General features: G+C 39.1%; 1 protein-coding gene across 13 annotated transcripts in view; it reads left to right on the forward strand.

Moving 5' to 3' along the window:
- Positions 1–23,010, forward strand: part of ulk4 (unc-51 like kinase 4) — a 71,592-nt gene that overhangs the window by 33,041 nt on the left and 15,541 nt on the right. For 9 of the 13 annotated variants that reach the window (XM_046400502.1, XM_046400504.1, XM_046400505.1 and 6 more), the window contains 10 exons: positions 2,425–2,558; positions 2,864–2,985; positions 3,247–3,303; positions 3,705–3,756; positions 4,858–4,952; positions 7,631–7,682; positions 8,781–8,985; positions 10,450–10,542; positions 15,555–15,603; positions 17,980–18,085. In XM_046400502.1, coding sequence (XP_046256458.1) covers positions 2,425–2,558; positions 2,864–2,985; positions 3,247–3,303; positions 3,705–3,756; positions 4,858–4,952; positions 7,631–7,682; positions 8,781–8,985; positions 10,450–10,542; positions 15,555–15,603; positions 17,980–18,085 — 965 coding nt within the window. Of the gene's footprint in view, positions 1–2,424; positions 2,559–2,863; positions 2,986–3,246; positions 3,304–3,704; positions 3,757–4,857; positions 4,953–7,630; positions 7,683–8,780; positions 8,986–10,449; positions 10,543–12,216; positions 12,365–15,554; positions 15,604–17,979; positions 18,086–23,010 lie in introns of those variants that run through there. The other 4 variants (XM_046400511.1, XM_046400510.1, XM_046400500.1 and 1 more) reach the window with 3 other exon arrangements.

The following is a 23,010-nucleotide window of genomic DNA, read 5'->3' on the forward strand; positions in this document are numbered from 1 at the left end:
CTAATAGAAGAACACACAGGCAGAAGTCCAGCAGGGAGACAAATAGGCAGACAGTCAGGAAGCAGGCATAGAACCGTTTGGAGATACAGACAAATAACTACCCAAGCATGCATCAATGTTTGGTTTGGTAGTATATCAGAAGATATACTGATTAGCGTTTTATATTAGGATAAAATATTGCATTGTATTTGAGGCTTGTGAGGTCATCAGTTAATGTTGTCATTGATGCTGTTGAAGATAAAGTGATGATTGAACCAAATGTAAAGGATCACCTGGCACTAAAAATCAAACACATGTTCTGTTCGTGACTGTACTATTGCTCTTGCGTTCGTTGACTAAATAGCGTTGAACACTGCTTAAGGTTTGTCTACATCAGAAATGATTTGTAAAAAGGACATAGCATACAATAATTCAACAAACAAACAGTCTTATTTTTGACAACTATAACAGCATTGGTCTTGGGAAGGCGATGTTGACTTGTATGGGAATTTAACAGCTGATTGGTCGCTCCACTATTTTACTCTATCGCTACCCCCAGCTTGATATTTGTCAAATATCTTCACAGCTATTGGATCAATTGCCATGATATGTGTAGCAACACACTTTCAAATCCCAGTCAGGATAAACTGTATTAACTTTGGTGATCCCTTTATTTTTCATTTAGCATTACTTAGTACCTCACCAGGTCAGAGTCTCACTGTTTCTAACCAAATACCTGCAAAAGTAATTGCCCTCCCATCACCCTCAGCTATGATTCGTGTTAAGTGCTAATTAGAAAATATTAGCATGCCAATATGCAAAACTAAGCTGATCAACATGTGTACATATTAAATCCTGCTGAACATTAGCATTCTGGTGTTAGCCTTTATCTTAAAGTGCGATTAAACCCATCTCATATATGAGACAACATAAAAAATTCCAAACATGTCGGATTCCACGAATCCTTGTATGGTAATACTAGTTGTAACTAAATTGTTCACCTATGAAACAACAAAACATCTTTTTAGCAGATTTAACTCACAATCTACAGGAGAATTGAAACTGTGGAATGAGAGTTTGGAAAACTTGATATATTACACACCCTTTAAAGAAACCCATACCAACTTTAATCTTGTTATTGCTAGTGTATTATTAGTTATCTTCATACCACTCGTAGTTCAACCACTGCAGCAGCAATACGTGAGCTACCCACCACTGCTTGCCTTCACTGACCTGGGTTTGGCTGCTGATATGTATGTTCTCTGCCAAGTACAGTTTAAATTAATCCCTCTATTCAGTTTGTTCTGCTCGCACAGAGCAGTCTTGATTGTTTGGAAATGCAAGAGAAAAGTATTCTTGGACTGGGTTCGTGGTTTTTCAAAAGCTCAATTTGAAGATAAGGTGTATGATGCTGAGTTTACTGGTTTTGCTCAATATCCATTTAAGTAGTTAATAGATACCTCATAGAACTTGACATGGTCTTAGCATTTTTTGATGCTTACGCTGTTTTTTTTTTTGTATGAACTTCTCTTCTGTCTCATGCTCTTTTTTGTATTTGTTTTCAATGTGCATTGTCATTGTTAATTCTGTCATTGTGTCTGTCAGTGTGTCTGTATGTTCTATCATTGTCTTTAATATCTATAACATGCTATTAAGGTATCTAATGAGTCTAAAGTTAGTGGTACAAATTACGTTTTGCTTTGCACTAAACCCATGATAATAACAAAACAAGATAAGTTCCTGCTATTAGAGCTCCCCTGAAATTCAGTGGACACCTAGTAATCCACCTGTAGTTGTGTTAGATTCCATATAACTGTAAAGCTTTGCTGCTAATCTCTTATGCAGCATTATGAGGCAAAATACTGAATTAATAATCCCCCACTGCCCTTGCACCATTGCCACTCTAAAGCTTAGAATCAATATTTGTTAACTAATATGACCTCTCTGAATCTCTCTGCATGCATCTGCATTCATGCTGTTTGTGCTTGTGTGGGTGTGTTTGTGTCTAAGTGATGAATATCAGTTAGCAGTGGTAACCTTTCCGTTCTGCTCTGAATTTGTGAATATAATATTATTGATTACTGTTCGATACAAGCAGTCTGACGAGAATAAAAATGTTCTCATACTCAGGGTCTGTCTGTCTGTATCTCTTCCAGCCAGTCTCCCTTCTTTCTATGCATCCAGTCAGATTTTTTTAGCTCATTGACATGAATCATATTGGTCATGTGCCTGCATTGTTTTGTCATGTACATATTGGTCATTAACCTGCTGCTTCAGGGCAACTCACAACGAGTGGAGCAGTAGACTACATGAAGGAAAGAACAGTAAAACAAAATGTTGGTTAAATCTTGGTTTACCAAAGCCTCCATCTTTGCAACCTGAATTTATCAGTAATGCTACAAACATTTTGTGACACGCAATGCATGTGTGTCTCTTTCTCTTTAGACTTGTGATGTACATGGAGAGAGACCTGCGCAAAGCCACTCCCTTAAGAGAGAACCCCAACCAATCAGGATACCTGTCTCAGTGTCTGGATTTACTGATTGTATATCTGAGTAGCACTGCACCACTGATTCTGGGTACAGACACACACACACGGACACACATCATACCCCTCAATTTGCGTGTGTTTGTTCTGTGTGTATTTTGCAGACACATGTTGATATGAATTTCCAAATTAATTTAAGAACTCATAATTCTCCTCCTCCATTCATTCAGAACTATGTTTGAGAATGACTTTTTTTTTTTTTTTTTACTTTTGAGCCTGTTAAAACATTAAGGAAAGTCAGGTTAAAAGGAAAACTTAAACTCCATTAGCCTTCAGATCTCATCCCTTCTTATTTCCTTTTGTGTTCTCTTATCTTGTCTCCTCTGCTTTCTCTAGAGGATGTCTTAAGTGTATTGCGAGGTGTAATCGGGAGGAGACACCCATCAACAGCTCAGACCAGACAGCTTAAACACACGTTGCCAACAATGTCTGTAGTGCTGGAACTTCTATTATCACAGGTAGCTTGGACCAAAACGAGTTTCATTTGATTTTAATGTTGTAGTATTATTTCCTGTAAAGTTTTCCACAGTTTGTCAGTACCCATCCTCGTTGTTCAGCACAGTAATAGACTAGGTGTTGTGACACTGTACATCATTTGGGTTTGTGTATGAAAAACCTGCTAGAAAAATAATGTTCTGTGGATTTCTGCTCTTCCCTTTTCTTTCTGTCATGCCATCACCACCTGCCTTTTTTGTGACTGCCTCTCTGTCTTCTCACAGGTCTTTAGATCTCACATAGTAACTGCAAAGTTCTTAGCTCAAATTGGATTGCTGCTGGTAAGTGTTCAGTAATACAGAATTACCAACAGTCATGTTTAGATAAGCAGTCTTTATCTACCTGTTCAATGGAGTGATGGTTTTGCAAACTTAAGGCAAAAAATGACACTTTAAATAGGATTCACTGACATTTTGAATTTCAGTTACTTTAACAAGTTAAAATATATAGTGGTATCCCAAGACAGTATTTAGAGCAGAATTGTTATTCAGTGTGCTCCTTAAATATTTTGGCAGGGAGAAATTTAGGAACGAAAACGGCACAACACAGCGGCTTGTATTGATCAGTGCATGTCCGAAAAATTAAAACATCCATTGCTGATACAGTTCATTAAAACTATGCTAAACTAAATTTCTTTACTACCTATTTGATATATCATTTGTTCCCTCTCTCTTTCTCACAGAATTTCATTACCTCTGTAGAGTCCAATGAAACGAATCTGACCAGTGCTTTGGGTGAGTGCGTGATATATAATTTACACACATGCACATACACACATACACACTTATACATAACCCACAATATTAACACCACTTACAGGTAAAGTGAATAACATTAATCATCTGTTTACATTGTAATGTTCTGTGGGGAAACCTTGGATTCTAACAATATGTGGATGGTCTTTGACACACACCACCCACCCACAATGCACAGGACTCAAAGAATCCAACATTCCCATGCCAGTGTCCACAAAACACCCCCAGAGGTCGTGTGTCCATTCCCCAAGTGGGAGGCCCCACTTGGTGGGAGGGTGGATTTGGCATATTCCGGCGCATCCCAGAGATTCTTGATCAGGTTGGGATCTGGGGAGTCTGCAGGTCGTTGTTGTGGTACTTGAGACATTCCTGAGGTGTTTTTGAAATGTGACGGGATGCACTGCCCAGCTGTGGGAAAGGCTGCTGCTGACGTGAAGACCTGATGCCATGGGGGGCAGTGTATTTTAGGTGGGTGTTGTGTGTCAGAGAACATCCATATGATTGACAGAACCCAACGTTTCCCCTTGGAACACTGCATTGTAAGCAGATGATTAATGTTATTCACCTGTCGGTGGTGTTAATGTTGTGGTTGATAGGTGTGTGTATACACACACACACACCTATCTTAGGAATGCTTTTATATTAGTGGTAATTTTGCTTTATCTGCTTTTTCTCCTTGGAAATAAAATAAAATGAAAATAAAAATACTTTCTTTTTAGCAAAGTTTAGTTGTGAAGTCTTCACATTTCAACACACCAGTCATCTTTTGATCATTAAAGTTATTAAAAATATATTAATATCTGCAAGTTGTGGATAGATACTGATACATGCAGCCTTGTACAGACAGATGTGGCAGTGAATTTCAAAAACCGGTGTGCAAAATAAGGTCCAGAGTGCAGGGTCAACCAAAATGCACTGCATCTGGAAAGGCCAATGGGGTTCAATAATATCAACTAGCACACTCCAGCTGTTAACTCACAAATTGAATATGCTCATCTGTCAGTTAAGCTAGAAGATCATCCTCCACTTTTAATGAGGAAATGATTTAATAGAGCTGAATAATATCTGACTCCCTGTTAGGTGCAGCAGCATGTGAGGAGATGATTAGAACGTCTCTGTCCATTGTGGAAGTCCTGAGTCAGCACCATGCTCTCACCACTCCACATCATAGTGTTGTGAGTATGCATGCAGCAAATATGTAACTGACTTTCTTCCTGACTCACTGTCTCCCTGGTGCAGCAGACTGTGTGTGCGTGTGTCTGTTTCTGATGAGAGTTAGTAAAGAAATATGGGATAGGTGTCTTGTGATATTCAGCGACAATTGGAAAGTACATTACCTTTGACAGGACGTTGGAGACGACCTGTCTTCATCTTGGTTTTCTGTTACACTTCAGATTTTCAACTGTTTGCTCATTTAGAAAAAACAAGATACATAAGTTCCTTTAATGTGGTGGAAAGCTTGCAGAGTGAGAGCTATAAAAGTTGTATTGTAAAGTGTCTCCATCAATATCTCCATTTTTGTACATTTCATGTAGTGATTTTGTATTCAGTGTTTGTCTTCCAGTCCACTAAACCTGTCTATTAGTGGTCAGAAGACAAAGTCAAATCATGCATTGTTAGACGAGACACTAATCAACTATTGAACCAACAGAGCCTCATCACATCTGTGTGTGTGTGTGTGTGTGTGTGTGTGTGTGAACAAATGTGTATGTGCATGGAATGGGACGATGAGATTGTGTTTAATGACTATTGACGTATGGAAGTGGAGAGCAGCAGGAAGCAGACGGGATGGAAGGAGAGAAAAGAAAAGAGATGAGGGAAAGAGGAAAGGAGCAAAGAAGAGGCTTGCTGCTACTGATAGTCAATAACACAGGAAGACACTTTAATTACCACCAGCCAGCTCAGATTAACTTTTATTGCCTGCTGGCCAAGGACACACAGTCATGTTTGAGTTAGTTTACATTTCTGAAACCTTGTTACAAAGTTTGCTATAAATGTTGCATCCACAATCTTGTTTTTGTATGCAAATCACTTTCAAACTATGGCATATGTAAAATGTTAGTCATTTATATGAGCGTTATCCATTTTAACCAAGTAGTGATGGGGAGGAATTAACTAAGTGTGTCAGTTGTCACAGTTATTATTGAACTGTTATATGGAAGAGTTAAAACTCTTTATAGGCTACACAAACCTTTAACAATTGGAACCAACAAACTGAATTTAAAATTCACTTCATTCACTGAACATGGTGTTACTACATTAAATACAGCCACAAAGGTTGACTCCTTACATTTTGAGTTACTGTATTTTAAAAAACCTTCATCATGGAAGAATGGAAAAAAACAACACAAAACAGAAATAAAAGAGATTGCCCCATAGTTTAGATACAACACACAGAGTTCAATGCTAATACTGTGCAACAGTCAGTTATGGGAAAAGCCAACTGGTGGTATTAAACAATATGGAACTGAGACAACAAAGTTGATTAACACTACTTGGGTTTCTTACTTTGGCAAATATGGAACACCACCATCCTCTTTTCAACTTGGCTTGCCACACTGACAACCCCTCAGTCTTCTAGTAAGACAAAGACTGAGCATGTCTGTATTTAGGAGCTGCTTGCTAACAATAGCCTATTTGTTGCTGAATTAATCATACACAATAGCTTCAGCACAGCATGTATATTGGGAAAAAAGTAGTTTTGTGCACTGCCTAATCAGCAATGTACACATGAGGTTTGTAAGTTTGTTTACCAGAAGAAACAGGAGTAGAATTTCAGAAGACCAGCTATTGCCTGAGATTTGCAAATACTAAAAAAAAAGTTCAAATAAAAAATATATGCTGTGCAATGTAGTACAGCTTCATATATAGTACTATTTTTGTACTGCTGCAAAGCAAAATGAAGGAAATTCATCTTGAGTTAATTGGTAAGAGGAAAACCTGAGTTTTTGTACAGTTGTACAATACGCAGAGGGGTAGCTAGATAAGAGAGCAAAAACAGAAAATGAAGGAAAGAATGGATTTCAGGCCGTGAGGGGACATGCCAGCCATAGTTCGTAGTTCAGAGAAATTGGTCGTCATCCCCCCAACACACACACACACACACACACTCTCTCTCTATCTAGTCTTTTGATGGTTGCGATATTAATACATACACCATTAAGTGGCGGACAACATCCTTTGTAGTTTCCTTTCTCTTGCTTTCAATGTAATGACCTCAAACACACTCGCTCAGCATTAGTGTTGTTTCTATGGTAATATTAGAAATCATGCAAATTCATGAAATACAGATTCATGCCTAAATAAGGGCTTGTTGAAGTACGTGTGTGTGTGTGTGTGTGCGCGCGTGCCTGTTTATCTGCGTGTGTTTGATCAAAGATATCATTCAGCAGTACATTTCCATAGTAATTTGATCCTCTGACAGTGGTCTGTGTGGTTGATGCCCACTGAATTAATATAGTACAGTGTCTTCTGTTCAGTTTAATATAAAAACGCCTCCTGTTTTTAGATTTTCTGTATTTTAAGTAGATTTTCAGAGGAAAGGCTAAAATTGCTTTGTTGATACCTTTTCCCCCCCAAAAGATAGAATATGGGACCAAATGGAATCCTTGATTATATTTATACTGTTTATGTATAGTGAGATTGAATATGAACTTCTTCATATAAAAGCTTGCAGCACTTTGGCAGTAGTGTTCTTTCAGTCTGTTTTGTAACGAGTTGTTTCATGTCCACAGCTCTCAGTGCAGATCTTACTGTATGTAAAACCAGGTTGTAAATAATTCTGCTAGATTCTTATTTTACTAGAGGACAATACAGTGTGGTAAAGTTTGTTGTCTACTTATGTCTCCTGAAGGTTGTGGATGCCATCCTACCTCCTCTGACAACACTGGCTTTCAGCAGAAATGGTAAGAAAGACGGTAGGCCATTTTTGAGATGGAAGAGAGACCAAGAGATTGGAAATGGAAGTAAATGTCAGAGTGAGGGAGGAGGAGAAAAAAAGAACAGAGGAAATGACAAATGGAAAGGAGAACATGAGAAGACTCCAGTCAGCAACCTTTGTTGCCTGTGACAGCCCCTTTTGTCCCCCTCATTTCCCGCCTGTTATCAAACAAAGACAAAAATGCCAAAAAATAATCTTAAAAAGAAAAACAGATACTGTACATACATCCATGGATGAAGAGATGGATGCATATCACAAATAATCGTCTGATGGGGAAAGGTGTGTGTAGAGAGGGAATTGCAAAGAAGAGGGAGATGGTGAGCAAGAGAGGCAAAGTCATTAAAAATCTCTGCAGTATCGAGTGAAAAGCTTCGTTGTAATTATCCACTGCAGTGTTTCGGTTTTTGACCCTCAGTGAGTCATTACGTTTTGGTTTCTGTGGTTCCCAGAATGACAACCAGTTTCTCAGGGTGAAATGATGTCCTTGTTTTGTGTGGGCCATTAACGCTGTATTTCCTTGTGATTTGTTATCATGTTACACTGTGCTACTCTAAAATAACTTGAAACCTTAAGTCCTCCTCTGTTTTTCTAAGTTTGTACATAGTATAGTATCTATATTTTTGTACTACATACAGTGTGTACAGTATAGTACAGTACAGTATATATTATACTACTGTTTGGCATTTACTAGGTTCAGTTTATTAAGCTATTTATGTACTTTGTTGATTATAAAGTACATAAATACATTTTCTTGAACTCTTGTGTGAAATCTTGAAGTTGAATCTCACAATTTGGCATTAGTGTTGTCTCTGAATCAACAATTACCAAGTAGAGTTATGCTCATATGATATTATGTATGGTGCTGTGCATGTGGATGTCAGTTTTGCATATTATGGTCCCCTTGGAAACAAAAATGCAACTAAGAAACATTTTCTTAGCCCAGCTTGAGAAGGCTATAAAGTTACTTCTGACTATACACACATACAATATCTATGTGTACACTAAAGAATTCTTGCATGGCATATAAATACTCTCCCTCTTTCTGTGTGTATGTGTGTTCCAGTGGAGTGGTCAGTATTTGTTTTGAGGTTGCTGTCCGAACTCAGTCTTGTCCTGCTGGTCCATGAGAGTGATGGAACTGAGGAAGACGAGGAGGCAGAGGAAAAGAAAGAGAGCAGAAAACAAGGAGGAATGGTGGCACAAGGACTAGATGATGGAAGCTCCTGCAGTCAAATCTCAGCTCTCATCTCTAAATTACTGCTCCCAAGGTTGGCTGACTCTTTCTAAGTATCCGCTTAAGTGCCTGGCAGTGTCTGTGGTTTCCTCTTAGGTTTTAGGTTGTGTTTGGAGAATGTTTAACATCAATACAACATAACCAAATTAACTGTGATATTTAGAATTTGTGTAAATTAGACCATCACATGAGTCCTACCCTCTGTTGTGAATATTGTTATTGATTTGTTTTTAAATTTCAGAAAGCAACATTTCCCTTAACTAAGACATTCTTCAAACAAGTCCAGCATACTTAGAAACTGGTGCAAGTGCTGTTCCCACTCTTTTTGGTAAATACTAGCTGCATGTAGTTGCAGTATTTAGGCCCAAAACAGTTGGAGGTAAAAAAAAATTTAATCTCAAATTATTAATACTGATAATTATCATTAGAAGAATCATTTTGGCTTAGCAAAAGCAGGTGATAATGCAGGTGAGCTTTAGAAGAAGACTAATTGGGATAGCAAACCCTTATAAATTGTACAATGTCGAACTCATTTTCTTGGTTTTTTATTTAGTTTTTTATTTATTTTTTTGCCAGTCTTGTCATGGCCCATGGAGGCCCTCGTTCATATTGTTCATCCTAATATAATCAGTAATGAACATATTTTATGTAAATGTAAAAACATGTAAAAAGTGCAGCACGGACAGCCAGCCACATGAACTGTGGAATTTACTGATCTCAACCACTGGCTAGTGTTGGAGTAAATTCCCTTGCTATGTCAGGACATGTATATACATTGAGATGTCAGAGAAGAAATGAGAGAGAAAAGAGGAAACTGGAAAGTACTTTAGACCCAAATAATGTCATCACCAACATTTTTCAGTCAACTCAGAAACTGCCAGGCTGAAAAGATTTTAGCAGTTAGCAGATGTTAGTAGTCAGAAGTGAATGAGAAACCACCATCTGTGAGAAAGAGGATGATGCAGATAATAGTGAAGACGCTTTGCATGTGTTTATGAAGGGGAGAGAGTGTGCATGTGTTGATATGATTAAAACAGATTTTGGGAGTGCCTGTTTTTTTTTTGTGAAAATACAGTTTGCAAAAATTTACATCATGACAAAGTAGATGTTGGCATTAGTGGTGTATTTTTACACTGTGCTTCACATCATCTATGTGGACCTATTCTGTCTACTTTTATGCCATTATTATATCTATCTTTTTAATTTTTTTCTCTCATGGTTGCCTCATATGATACTTGTTTACCTTTATTTCCACCCCTATTTTACCTACTCACACTCAGATATCTCCTCTTTCTTCCCCCTTTTGCCACTCAAATTCTCTGCTCTGCTTCTCTACCCACTACTCCTCTGATTATAACTCTAGTTCTCCCCTCCCCCTCTTCTCCACCCTCTCTCCAGATCTGTTCCAGTTTACACTTTGTTACTAAAGATCAGAACAAAGCATCAATTTTTAACACTACTAAAGCCAAATATTGTACTTGTGGATGTTTATGTCAAGGTACGAGACTCTTCTGCAAGCAGCTGAGCCTATTCCACTCTACGCACTCAAACTCCTGGTATCAATGACTGAACACAGCACGCAGATGTGCAGGTAGTGTACACAGAGACACTGAATCTGTCATACAACAAAACATTACTGTACTCTACAGTACTGTTCCATTATCAGCACAACACAGTGCAATGAAGAGCACAGAAAACTGTATTACCCAGATATGCAGGGTCGTATGTACAACAACACAAACTCAAAGGCAAGCTATAGATGCTGGTCAGTCTCTTCTTCTAGACATGGACTCACCTCTGAAAATACTGTATGCTATTCCTTCTTAAAATACTTATAATGTTATGTCGGCAATATGTACACTAAATAGACAAAAGTATTGGGATGGGGTTGTTTTTCAGGGGTTGGGCTCGGCCCCTTACTTCCATTAAAAGGAAATCTTAATGCTTCAGCATACAGACATTTTGGACAATGCTATACTTCCAGCTTTGTGATAACAGTTTGGGGGAGACCCTTTTCTATTCCAGCATGACTGTGGCCCAGTGCACAAAGTAAGGTCCATAAAGACATGGTTGGATGAGTTTGGTGTGGGAGAACTTGACTGACCCACACAAAGCCCTGACCTCAACCCCATCAAACACCTTTAGGATGAACTGGAACAGAGATTGTGCATCAGACCTTTTGGTCCAACATCAGTGCCTAACTTCACAATTGCTCTTCTGAATAGGCAGAGATTCCCACAGAAACACTCCAAAATCTTGTGGAAATCCTTCTCAGAAGAGTGGAAGCTGTTGTAGCTGCAAAGCTGTCTATGTATTCAGAATGTGATGTCATTAAAGTCCCTGCTGGGGTAATGTTCAGGTGATCCAATACTTTTGTCCATATAGTGGAGATGCTTCTGACTTTATTATTCTGGTTCTTTTTCCAAGACCAAGTTTTGGTAGTGTTTTGTGTTTTGTGTTTTGGAGACCTTGCAGAGACTTGAACAAATACAAACACAGTTTTAGGTGCTCTGTCTGCAGTGTTTTAATGCCAAGGTCAGTCATTCCCAGTTCAGCACTGTGAATCGCTACTAAGTGTTTTTTATTCACATCTTCGCACACGTCTCCATACACACATGCAAAGTACAGTACATCAATAAATAAATCATTTATTTATTGACATAGCTGATATAAATTCAGAGCTAATAGCAACATCAGTATAGTTGTACCACTGCTGGTAATCTACATTCAACAAGACCATTTATACCCCTTCTAAAGCCAGTGTTTCCAGTGTTTTTCTGTGCTAGTAATCAGTTTAGTTGAATGCATAAGGTGCTGTATCAGCTGATGTGTGAAGACATGGCATATTGGGCTGATATATCTTGCCACACTAGCAACTCCTGAAAAGCTTTGTTAACAAGTGTACACTCTTCAAATACACAACACTGAGTCAAAATTATTGCTGGCGTTAAGGTAAAATTCAATACTGCATAATGTTGAAGTAATGCACTATTCAGGAAAAACATGTCTTGAGGATGCAGTCATCTGACACCAAAATAAAGAGGTAATGATGTGTTTACAGGTTTGGTTGCACAGAGAATTTGCTGATCCCTTGGCTAACCATGAGATGACTCACCTGTGTGTGTGTGTGTGTGTGTGTGTGTGTACTCGTGTGTGTACTCATGTGCGCACTGATGTATGCGTGTTTGATAGATGTGGTCTGACAGCAGCTGTCAGTTAGTCTTGATTTTCTGGTCATCCGTCTTCTTTTTGCCGCTGTTGACAGAGACAGAACATGATGTTGTAAAAAGAGGAGGCAGAGAAGAAAATGAGGAAGCTAAGAATTGGAGTGGAGTGATGGAAGGAATGATAGAAGAAGAAAGTACAAAAAAGATAACAAGGGAAATTGAGTTGGATGGATGAGGTGGAAAGGAAACATTGGGAAGGTGAGAAAATATTGACAGGTGGTGGGGGGGGCGGGGATAGAGTGTTAGCTGATGCGGTGGCATGAGTCAACATGCATCACCTTCTCACTCAAGACAAGACAAGTGAAACTAGGAGATAAAGTCGTGCAGTTTCCCTCCCAAGTAGTCGCTATTAAGCCAAATTATGGAATAGTAAAACATAATTGATTAAGTTGAATAAAGTTCATAAGTTAATAAGTGAATAAAATTAATAACCCAGAAGTTCGTTGGCTGTATGTAAGACAAGCAACCTTCTGGTCACTTAGTCTAATAAATGCTGTCATTATCAACATGTAGGGATCCCAACATGGACATTCTTCGATACTAAGTATTAATTTGCAACAGCCATGATGGTTAACCTTCCATTTTGTCCTTTCGTCTTTCCTTTCCCAGCTTCCATCCACTTATTTTATCTACTTGAGCAAAAATAACTCAACAAACCTCTTATCACTAATATCCCACTCTCCTTCTATCTCTGTCCATCCCTCCCACCCTCCCAGAGTTCAAAGTTCATCCTCATAGCTGAAAACACCCCTACTTCTCTTATCAGTAATATTACTCTCTCCATCCCCCTCTTCCTCCACGTCTCCTCATACTCCTCCTTCCTTGACACAAGTAGAGTGATGTGAACTTTCCAAATTGGTGTCAGCACTCTTCTCTCTACATCTCTGTTTTTCTCTCACTCTTTTTTCCTCTGACATTATTAACAGTATTTTACATTTCTTTCTCTCTCGTTCTCTTTCTCTCACCATCTCTAATTTATTAACATTAGTCCACATTTCCCTCTTTCTCTGTGCCCTCTCTCCACGACTCTCCCTCCATCACTGTGGTTATACAATCAGAAATTAAATTGCCTGGGTCTTGGTTAGATAAGTCTGGCTATGAAGCCAGCCGAGCGGTAATTAGATGGAAAATTGGGGACATTAACGTTGGGAAGGCGGCCTGCTGTTTCTCTCTGCATTATCACAGCCCAGACACACCTTCAAACAACTACATTTACTGTGACCTTTAGCCAAAGAACCTTATGCTGCGTGCTTACATGTGTGTCTACACTCAAGTATGTTTCAGTGTGTATACGTATGTCTGTCTGCCAAATATGTTTGGATGTGTAGTGTTTTTCCTTGGTTAAACTCAGTTTGTTGTAGAAAAATGTGTAGAAAAATCTTATGTATCTCATAATTCTGGCATTTTTTTTCTTTTGCTCTTCTTTTATCTTTAGTTAATAGCTTGACAGACTCAACTTTGCAAAACCATTGCATCATCAAATTGCTATAGTCAATTTGGACACCTAAGTCTATGTAAGCCAGAAAAAAGTGGAATCATTAGGTGTTAACAACACCAAGGTGTTCATTTTTGCACGCTGAAAGTCTGTAATTGCATGTAACACCCTGTTTCACTTGGCTGCTCTCGGGTGTGAATAAATGCATTAAAATACTTTAAAATATTCTTTAGATGATACAAAACTCATTAAGGTATGTCATTTGTGAATAACTGGACCGTCCTCTAGGGGAGAACTTTGCAGTGCCTTGTGATATACAGTGGGTATTTGACTAAAGCTTCGAAATGCTAAGACAACCTCCTGACTATTTTTGGTGCTCATTATCTTTTCACTTGATATAACAAGGTCCACGATGCCCTTTCAGAATCATCCAAGATTAAGCTTTAGAGCTGACAGCAGGATTATATGACTAGTAGAGCAGAGGTTAATCTATCCTATTTATTGTTCATAATGTTCAAGTTTTCATATTCTTTGTTATGAAGCTAATGCTGATGATGTATGACTTATGCAGCAAGGGTGGTCTCACCTGTGTTTCTTTTATTATAGGCGGCCTGTTGTGCTCTGGTTTTTTCAGTGTCTGGTGCTGTGCTGTCTGTCTGTTGATGTATGGCTGGTAGTTTAAAGGTGGTCCAGTTTATCATGTCGTGCTGGCCTGGCCTGTCCTCTCATCTCTCAGCCTGTCACCTACCTAATGGGAGTCCATCCATCACAGCTACAAACACAAACAGACTCATATGCATGTACACACACACATTTATCCATTCACAAAAGGCCTAGCATAGGGTACAGAGTAGCTGCCATCCATGGTGCCAAGTAGATCATTGGTGGCAGGTAAAAAGCTGTTACAGATATATAGTCAGTGTTCACAACTCCATGTTTCTACAGTCATACTCTTCCTACAGGTAGTAGGAACAGGATCCCAGCATGATGGAGATGGTTACTATTCAACAAAAAAGACACATATTTGCAATACATTTGATTGCTGTTATATTAGTGGTACATATGGCTGAACTCAAGAGTCTCTCAAAATCTGAAGAAATGGTTAAACGTAACAAACGTAATACTGAAGTATTTGCTTGTTTGAATAAGGGTTTCCATAAGTGATCTTAAGCCTGAAAGACAAGCTATAAATCATAGTAAAAGTGAAGACAGATTTTTTAATCAGTGGACGGACTTTGTCTTCAACATGCTAACACCAGCCTGACTTCAGCTGGCTTTGTTCCCATTACAGCTGGAATGCTCTCTGGCTTTGATATGCACATAAATGCACACACACACACACATATTGTGTCTGCATGCGTGTTGACACTCCAACCACACAGTAATTGGTTTGCAAATCAAAGAACTTTAATAAGTAAGTGGACAGAATGTCATTGCCTGTTTAGACATCAATCTCTCCCATTCTCTGTTCAACCACTTGGATTTTCTTCTAATTTTTCAATGTGGATTCATTCACATCACATTTTTGTTTGCACTCTTTCTGTCAAGTTGTTCCTCCACTCTTCTGCCCTGCCTCTATTCTCTGCTCATGTCTTCTCCTCTTTCCTCTAATCTTCTGCTCTCTCTGTCCTATTTGGCAAATGTAATCTTCTCTCACCTCATCTGTTCCCTAACTCTCATTTCCTTTTCCCGTGTCCTTCCCTCTCACCTTCTCTCATTTCATCTGCTCTCATCGTGTCTCCTCTTTTCGTCTCTCTTTTTTCCCCAATTCCACTGGTACCAGACAGGAGTCATTGTAGCGGAACTCCAACCTTAATGAAGATGAAACTGCCCAGCATGTGTGCATGTGGGCATGTGTGAACAGTGCTGTGAATTGCCTCTAAATTAAATTCATTTCTCACCATCACCTGTCTAGTATGTATTTTTCTCATTCCTTTTTAGGTTGATCAAACACAGCAAGATCCTACCAATGGTCTTTCAACTCATTATGGTAAGAAACCACTCTCAATCAGTTTGTATTCAGCCAATCAGCAAATCACAAATCAGTCAGACTGTTAAATAGTCACCTAATAAGACCCAGTGATCAAGGTATTATTCTATGGAATTTCTGCTGTATTTGGTTACAGGTCAGTTTTACTCTGTCTCCTTCCTCAACTCTCCTTTCTCACTGGCTCTACCTAACCCTCATAGATGTATTTATGTAAATCAGTCTGAGTGGTGCTGACCTATTAGACGGCTGGTGTAATTGACTGGCAGGTCAGCAATAGAGAGGAGGAAGGGTTAATAGAGTGAGAAAATGGACTCCACTATTAAGATCCCACACAAACATCGAGAGCTTGTCTGTTATCAGCGAAGCATAACAGTGTTTCCAGTAAACAATTTATTTCACCTGACCCCTTTTTGCTGACGCAGTGTAATAAACACACAAATACATACAGTACAGTCTGTTTCAGCAAACCAAAGCCTTTGAGCCGCAGCAAACTATTTATGGTTTCTGCACACTTGCGCATATCCACTATATAATCAGTGTTCTGCATGGCTGCCTGTCTAGCCCCAACTAGCTGATTCAGAATGTTAAACACTTGTATCCAACAGCCTGATTAACTCCTCTGCTGATTGTTTACTCCTGTCTGAAACAGTCATGTCAGGATTCGTTAGTGCTGTCTGTATTGTTCACATTTCAGTTGATTTATGCTGCCTGAAACACTGTGATCTGGATTGATTACCCCTGTCACTGGTGATCACACTTGTCATGGACAAGCTCACCTAATAGTATTTGCCTAGATGATGAAGTAGTTCTGCTCCAGACATGAAAAGACTTCAAGAAGCTGGCTAGACCATGGTTCTTGAACTGGTTGGTTGCTCTGCCCAAGGGTGCAGGAGAACTATCAGAATAGGTTGTAGTTAAATACATCTATAAATCCTGCTTCCATAATCCTGTACATTCTGTATGTTTTCTGCATTCTGCAGATACACCACTAATCCATATCGAATGCTCTGAGTTGAAGTGCAAGACAGTGAGTCACTAAATTAAAATTCATTTGACTTTGCCATTCCTCACTGCTCTTTGTCAGGTGTATGCTTTCAGTGATAGCCCTTTACAGCTTATTAGTCAAAAAGGATCAAAATATATTAGCTTTGTCATTTGTTGTTACTGACAGGCAGGTTGTCCTCGGTGCAAATTGATGTCATCTTCTTCAGCCTCAGGCTAGTGCACATGATGAGAATCAGCCAGGCTTATCAGCCTATGCACAGATCACACTGATGCGCACAGACCCCGCAGGCAGAGCTGGTGTATCTCAGAAAGGATCAAATAGTGAAATGAGGGCAGGAGATGGAAGGAGAAGTGAATTACTGTCGAAGGAAGGAGATGATGTTTTGTAAGAAGGCAAAAGAGGTGAAGGGAAGGGGAGGAAACGTAAAGGGGGAGAATGTTGAGGCTAAAGCTTTAAGAGGAGTAACAGGGAAGTAGAGACTGGAGTCTTGCTCCTTTTGTCTCTTCAATATCAGTGCATTATCATACATTATATCTACACCGTTCTCTAACAGGCAGAGTTAATTTGATCCTTGCTCAAAACTGTATCAGATAATCTCAAACAGAACATCTAATTCACAGTGTCTCCCTTGTGAATATATTGTTTGGTAATATTTTCTGCTTTTGACAACTATGTTAAATATGTTACCAAGTACAAAAGCCATCTGTGATATGTGTCCTGCTAACATTTAAAGTGATCTCAGGAGCAGAGGTTAGTCCCTAGGACAAAGTCATCGCAAGACTGATTTTGCCATATACACACCATATCTGGCTCGTGTAATACATTCATGGTGCAACCCTCAAGGGACAACACTGTGCTGAAGGTCTAAAACTCTATCAATGAAGCTCATATAAGACGTGTAAGCAAACAAAACTAAAGTTTAAAATTTCAGCTCTGTGTTTGTGTGTAAGTATGTATGTTATCAGTACATTCAATATGTGACACACACTCACACTCACAAAACAGATTCTAAAGTTGATTGTGGTCACTACTGGTGTGTTTGGTCAGTTACACTTCAGTTACTCTTTGTGCCCAACAAAGACAACAGAAAAGTTTAAAAGAGAGTGCTGTTTACAGTGCTGTGAGCTTAACTTAAAAAAATGAGTCTATGACTGAAATGTTGTTTGATTGATAAACATGCTCAGTGTGTGGAAGTCCACTGCCTTATATCTATTTTATGTTATTTATCTAAAGTCATCATATTGAATTTGATGTTAGATAGTAAGTGTGAAAAAAAAAAATCTGCACAGAGAACCGATACAAGATAGTGTTGGCTGACCTATAACCTAATTATCCCCTCCACCTAACTGTCTGTTCCTTACTCTCTGTAGGCTAATAGTAGTAATGTTACCAGTGGGATGACCCAGAATGCAGTCGTGTTGCTGTGTAATCTTAGTGGACACACAGTCTTGGACCTGGAGCCACAAAACCAACGAGGTACGGTATGTCTGCCTGCAGTCTGTATGGAAAGAGGAAAGATTTTTCTCTGCACTGAAACACAACACACTTATTCCCTACATTTCTTAACTTGTCTCTTACACTAGTACTAGTATTAGGGAGTGAGGTAAGTGAGTCCTAGAGGCCCATCTGTCTTGAACCAGGCCAGTGCCAGTATCATGTATCTGGTCTGCATGCATTAGTTATTGTCATGTTAGTCGTTGTTTTCTCCAGCCTGCTGTTCTGATGCATCATAGTCAGGTCAGCAACCTTGGCTCTGTGTGTGTGTGCGCGTGCGTGTGTGAGAGAGAAAGTATGTATTTTTTTTAACCTATACCTCCGGTGTAACACCGACCAGGTCACTAGTCCATATGAGGTCCAAAGGCTGATGTCAGTGCATCAAAATATTATTTCTGTGGTCCTGGTTACGGTAAAATGTAAATTAGGCTATCCACATTGAATGGCAGTCAGTGCAATGTCCTAACAATAACGGTGCAAACCTGCATGTGTGCATGACGCAGAAGCAGTGTTTTTTCCCTTAGCTATGGTGAAACTCATTCTAAAATGAGAATTTTCTATCGATTGTAAACGATCCTATTGGATCTGGGGAGGGGTGAGATTATGTGTTCTACTGAAGTGAGAACATTTTTCAGACTTTAGGTCATTTAAACCTATTTTTGCACCCAAGAGCTAGTCTGAAATTAGAACTTTAATTAGGAGGAAGGAATAGTAAGGCGCTAGAGATGCTTCCTAAATCTAGCAATGAATAAAATATATTAAAGATGTTTGCAAGAAAACATTTACAAACACTGCTGTCTCTGTGTGTGTGTTTGTGTGTGTACATATGCAAATGTTTCAGGACCCACAGTTCAACACTGTAATTGCAGCTCTCAGTGGCAATGAAAATGCAACATAATAATACTTCCTTTCTCAAATTTCTTTTTAGCACTGTGTTAATTTCTCTCTCTTTCACTCATCATTTTATGTTTCATTCTGTCTATTCACCCTGCCTTGTGCCTCCCCAAAACCACTACCACTATCACCACTTCCTCTCCCTCTATTTCCATTGGGTCAGCAGTGCGGCAGTTCAGCAGTCAGCATCATTATCGTCCAATCAGCTCTCCTCTCAACAAGAAACTGTCAACCCAGCACTAATACTCGCCAGGCAATTAACGCTATCTCCCTCTCCTTTCCTCTCCTCTCCTCTCTTCTCTTCTCTTCTCCTCTCCTCTCCTCTCTTCTCCTCTGCTCTCTCACTATATGAACTTGTACTCCTCATCTTGTTCCTCCTTTACCCCCTTTTCTACCATTCACTTTCTAATTTACTCATCTAATCCAATCCACTCTCCTTCCTCTTTCCTTTTTGCCATTTTTACCTTCTCCCCTATCCTCTGTTTTGGGTCTACTTCTATCTTCCTCTCTCCTCTTTCTCCATTCTTTTAGTTGTGGTTCACTTCAGATCAGTGTGGCGATGGCAAGAAAGTAGGGAGAGCAGGAGAGAAGAGGAAAAGGGAGTAAGCGTGTATAATTGGCTTTTTAAGGTGTGACAGAGAGGAGGGGAAAGGTAGTGTGTGAGCATGTATGCGTCAGTGTGTGTGTGTGTGTGTGTTTGTGTGTGTTGAGAGGCAATGAAATAGACAGTGAAGAAGAGCAAAATAGGAAGGTGTTTTTTTGTGCTTGTGTGAATGTATTTGTGCTTATGCCACTGTGTACATGCAAGACAGAGAGCTGTGTGTGTGTGTATGTGAGAGAGAGAGAGAGAGAGACGAGATGAGGTTTATAATTGGGCAGATTTGCCTCCGACTGAGATAATACCCCCTGGGGAATGAAGACAGAGGGAGCAAAGAGAGAGAGAGAGAGAGGAAGGCAGAGATAGGGAGGCAGAATAGAACAACAGAAAGAAAAAAAGAAGATGACAAAAAGCATTAAAGAGAAAAGTGAGTGAGAGGATGATAGAGCAGAAAGGTAAAACAGAAAGTAAAAGGGTAGCAGAGAGGTGACAGAGAGGCGGCATGGGCTACACAGAGAGATAATGTGGTGTGGGTGAGGAAATGGGAAGGAGAGATGAGATAGTATAGGAGAAAATGAGCTTGAAGTGAGAAACAGTTTGATAGAGGGAAAGATAGAGGGGAGAGAGAAGCGTGGGGGGAAGAATAACTTGTTGGGAGAGTAATACTTCTAAAACAAATACTTCTAAACAAGGTTATTATTATTTTATAAGATTCTGGATGGTTCAGTTTGAGTTTGTGAACATGTGGCAGACAAATGCAGAAATGAACACACTAGCATGTAAAGCAGCAAAGATGCACCCCAACCACTCAGAACTGTTCGCATCCTGAGCAACCCCTGAGGTTGGTCTCAGGCTGAGGTGCTGACAAGGCGTCGGTTAAATTAAAGCATGCTTGTTCTGTAATTAATTAAAAAGTCTTCAGGGGCTCCATGCCTCTTCAGAATCCTTGAAGGTTTTTGTGGCTTCTCTCTGGGTTTGATCTACCAATAATATTTATTTTTTTCTCTTGACCTTCTGTGAGAGGCTCAGAGGAATATTTTAGGTAATTGCCTCTGTGCCAGTGTAGTTTCTGTGGAACCTGCATCTATAAATTTCCATTTGAAATTAGATTCAAGTTGGGATTCCTTCCCCCAAACGGTGTCTAAAGAATTCTGGAATGATTCTTCCACACCGTGTCCGTATGTGTCCAATCAATAAAAATTCCCCCTGGCATTATGCATACAACAAAGATCTATCTTCCATATTAATATTTTCATATTAGTAAGCACTGAAGAGGCCATTGGATTGACAGTATCACATAATGGCAATTAATGAGACAGTTTTGAATATAAATGAAGGATGTTTTACTGTGTGTCTTTTTTTATTTTAGTTTTTGCATTAGTCGCATTGGTTGCATTGCAGTTATTGGATGGCAGTGAAAAGGTGGTGGTGCTCCTGTAGATGACATGATCAGAGCCTGAATAAAATATGTTTTCTATTCATTTCATGTCGGAAATAAATAGAAAGGCTAACACAAAATCAGTCACAAGCTCTATGTGACACATGAGCTATCAGTTGAAGGCCTGAACCTGAACAATCATATCAATATAGAAAATAAATACATTTAGGTATTAAGCGCATTAAGAACATGATTTCACCATACCTTTCTTCATACCTTCCTTGAATAAGACTTACCCATATTACACATGCATTATGGGGAAAATCACATTATGAAACCATTAGAAGGAAACCATTATCAGGAAACTTTGCTCATACAATCATGCTCTGAGCCATCCATCCTGTTGATTCCCAATAGAACTCATTTTACAGTGGTTTATAAATAGATAATACTGCAATTGTAGTATCTATTTTTAACCTAGTGGAAGTCCGAACTCCAAAACAGGACAGACTACAACAGTTTTCACTCATAGATAGTCTTATAATGAGCAAGTAACATTCAGAAATATATAACATTTTTAAAACTGACTTGTCCTCACCTATCATAGCAATATTTGTCATTATATTATTCACACACACACACACACACACACACACACACACAGAGTCTTGTTTCCATCACTTTTGGGGACATTACATAGACTTACACTCATTTCCTGGAGGCTTAACCACCACCTAACCATAACAATAAACATTACTTGCCTAATCCTAACCCTTACCTTAACTTAAATCTAGCCTCAATCTAACCTTAAAGAAAGTCTTCACCCTAATATTGAATGATTTACATTGTGAGGACTTGCATTTGTTCCCCATAAGTAATGCAGGTCCTCACCATGTGACTGTGTAAACAGATTTTGTCCCCACAACCACCAGAATACGCATTCACACTCACACTACTGGTTGAACCCCTGTCTCCTGAATGTTCTAGTGTAATTCTAGTTAATCATCCTCTCATATATGTATATTAATATTTAGAAAAACAAAAAGTGACATGATGCCCAGACAACATAATGCCCAAACAACTAGCCTTTCCTAATGCATACCTGACTGAATACCAGAAAGGAGTTAAACCAAGATAAGACATGATGTGTCTTTATGCTCTTATGATATTCCTGCTGAGGCAAATACAGTGGTCCTCGTAATCTGTAATCAGTCTGCAGTGGTTGTAAATGTGGGGCCCTGATCATTTGAGAAGCTGTGAACAGTATGGAATTAAAGCAACCAGCATTTATAATTTGTTCTTTGTTGCACATGATTTAATCACAGAGTACCATTTGGGGGGGGCATTGTTGCCATGATCACATTGCTGTGGTAGTACTGATGTGGATGGATCCCCATGTCCCCTTTGGTTGAAGTAACTTGTTTATTCACATTATTGAGTTTGGTGGTGAAATTGAGTCAAATGAGTGGCAGTGTACAAACAACAAATGTGGTCCTTGGTTTCTTAATGCTAGCAGCATGTCAGTGACTTAATTTTATCTGTACCACATAGTCTTATTGTGTTTTCAGTGACTCACCAAGCATGTAGCAACTTTATCACCTAAAGCAATATCTGCTTCGTGATTTGCGTCTCAGGTCAGCGATCAGACCTGTTTGGATTGGATGGAACAGCTGGTTTCATCAAAATGCACTGACACCATGAGAAAATCATGAGAAAGAAAGTGTTGACAGGTGGTTTGAATGGTTGAGATTGCTGCCCTTGTGTGATTGAAATTTGAAAATACTGAATGTATTTGGAAATAATTCTGGTTATATTTTGAATTAACTTTCTGTTCTAACTTTTCACAGCCCTGTTGTAGCCCTCTCCTTCCAGCAGAACTCTAAATTGTAGCCCATTTTATATCAATATATAGTGTGAACTATTTAATTGTAAATATTTTAAGGGTTCTACTTTGCAGTAACTTTTTTGAAATACCTGTCATGTCAGAGTTGTCATGGTAGAATGTGTAGCGCTGTGGATAATAATAGTCCTCATGGT

This window comes from Scatophagus argus, chromosome 9 (assembly GCF_020382885.2).
Source record: "Scatophagus argus isolate fScaArg1 chromosome 9, fScaArg1.pri, whole genome shotgun sequence".
In the NCBI taxonomy this organism is placed as follows: domain Eukaryota; kingdom Metazoa; phylum Chordata; class Actinopteri; family Scatophagidae; genus Scatophagus; species Scatophagus argus.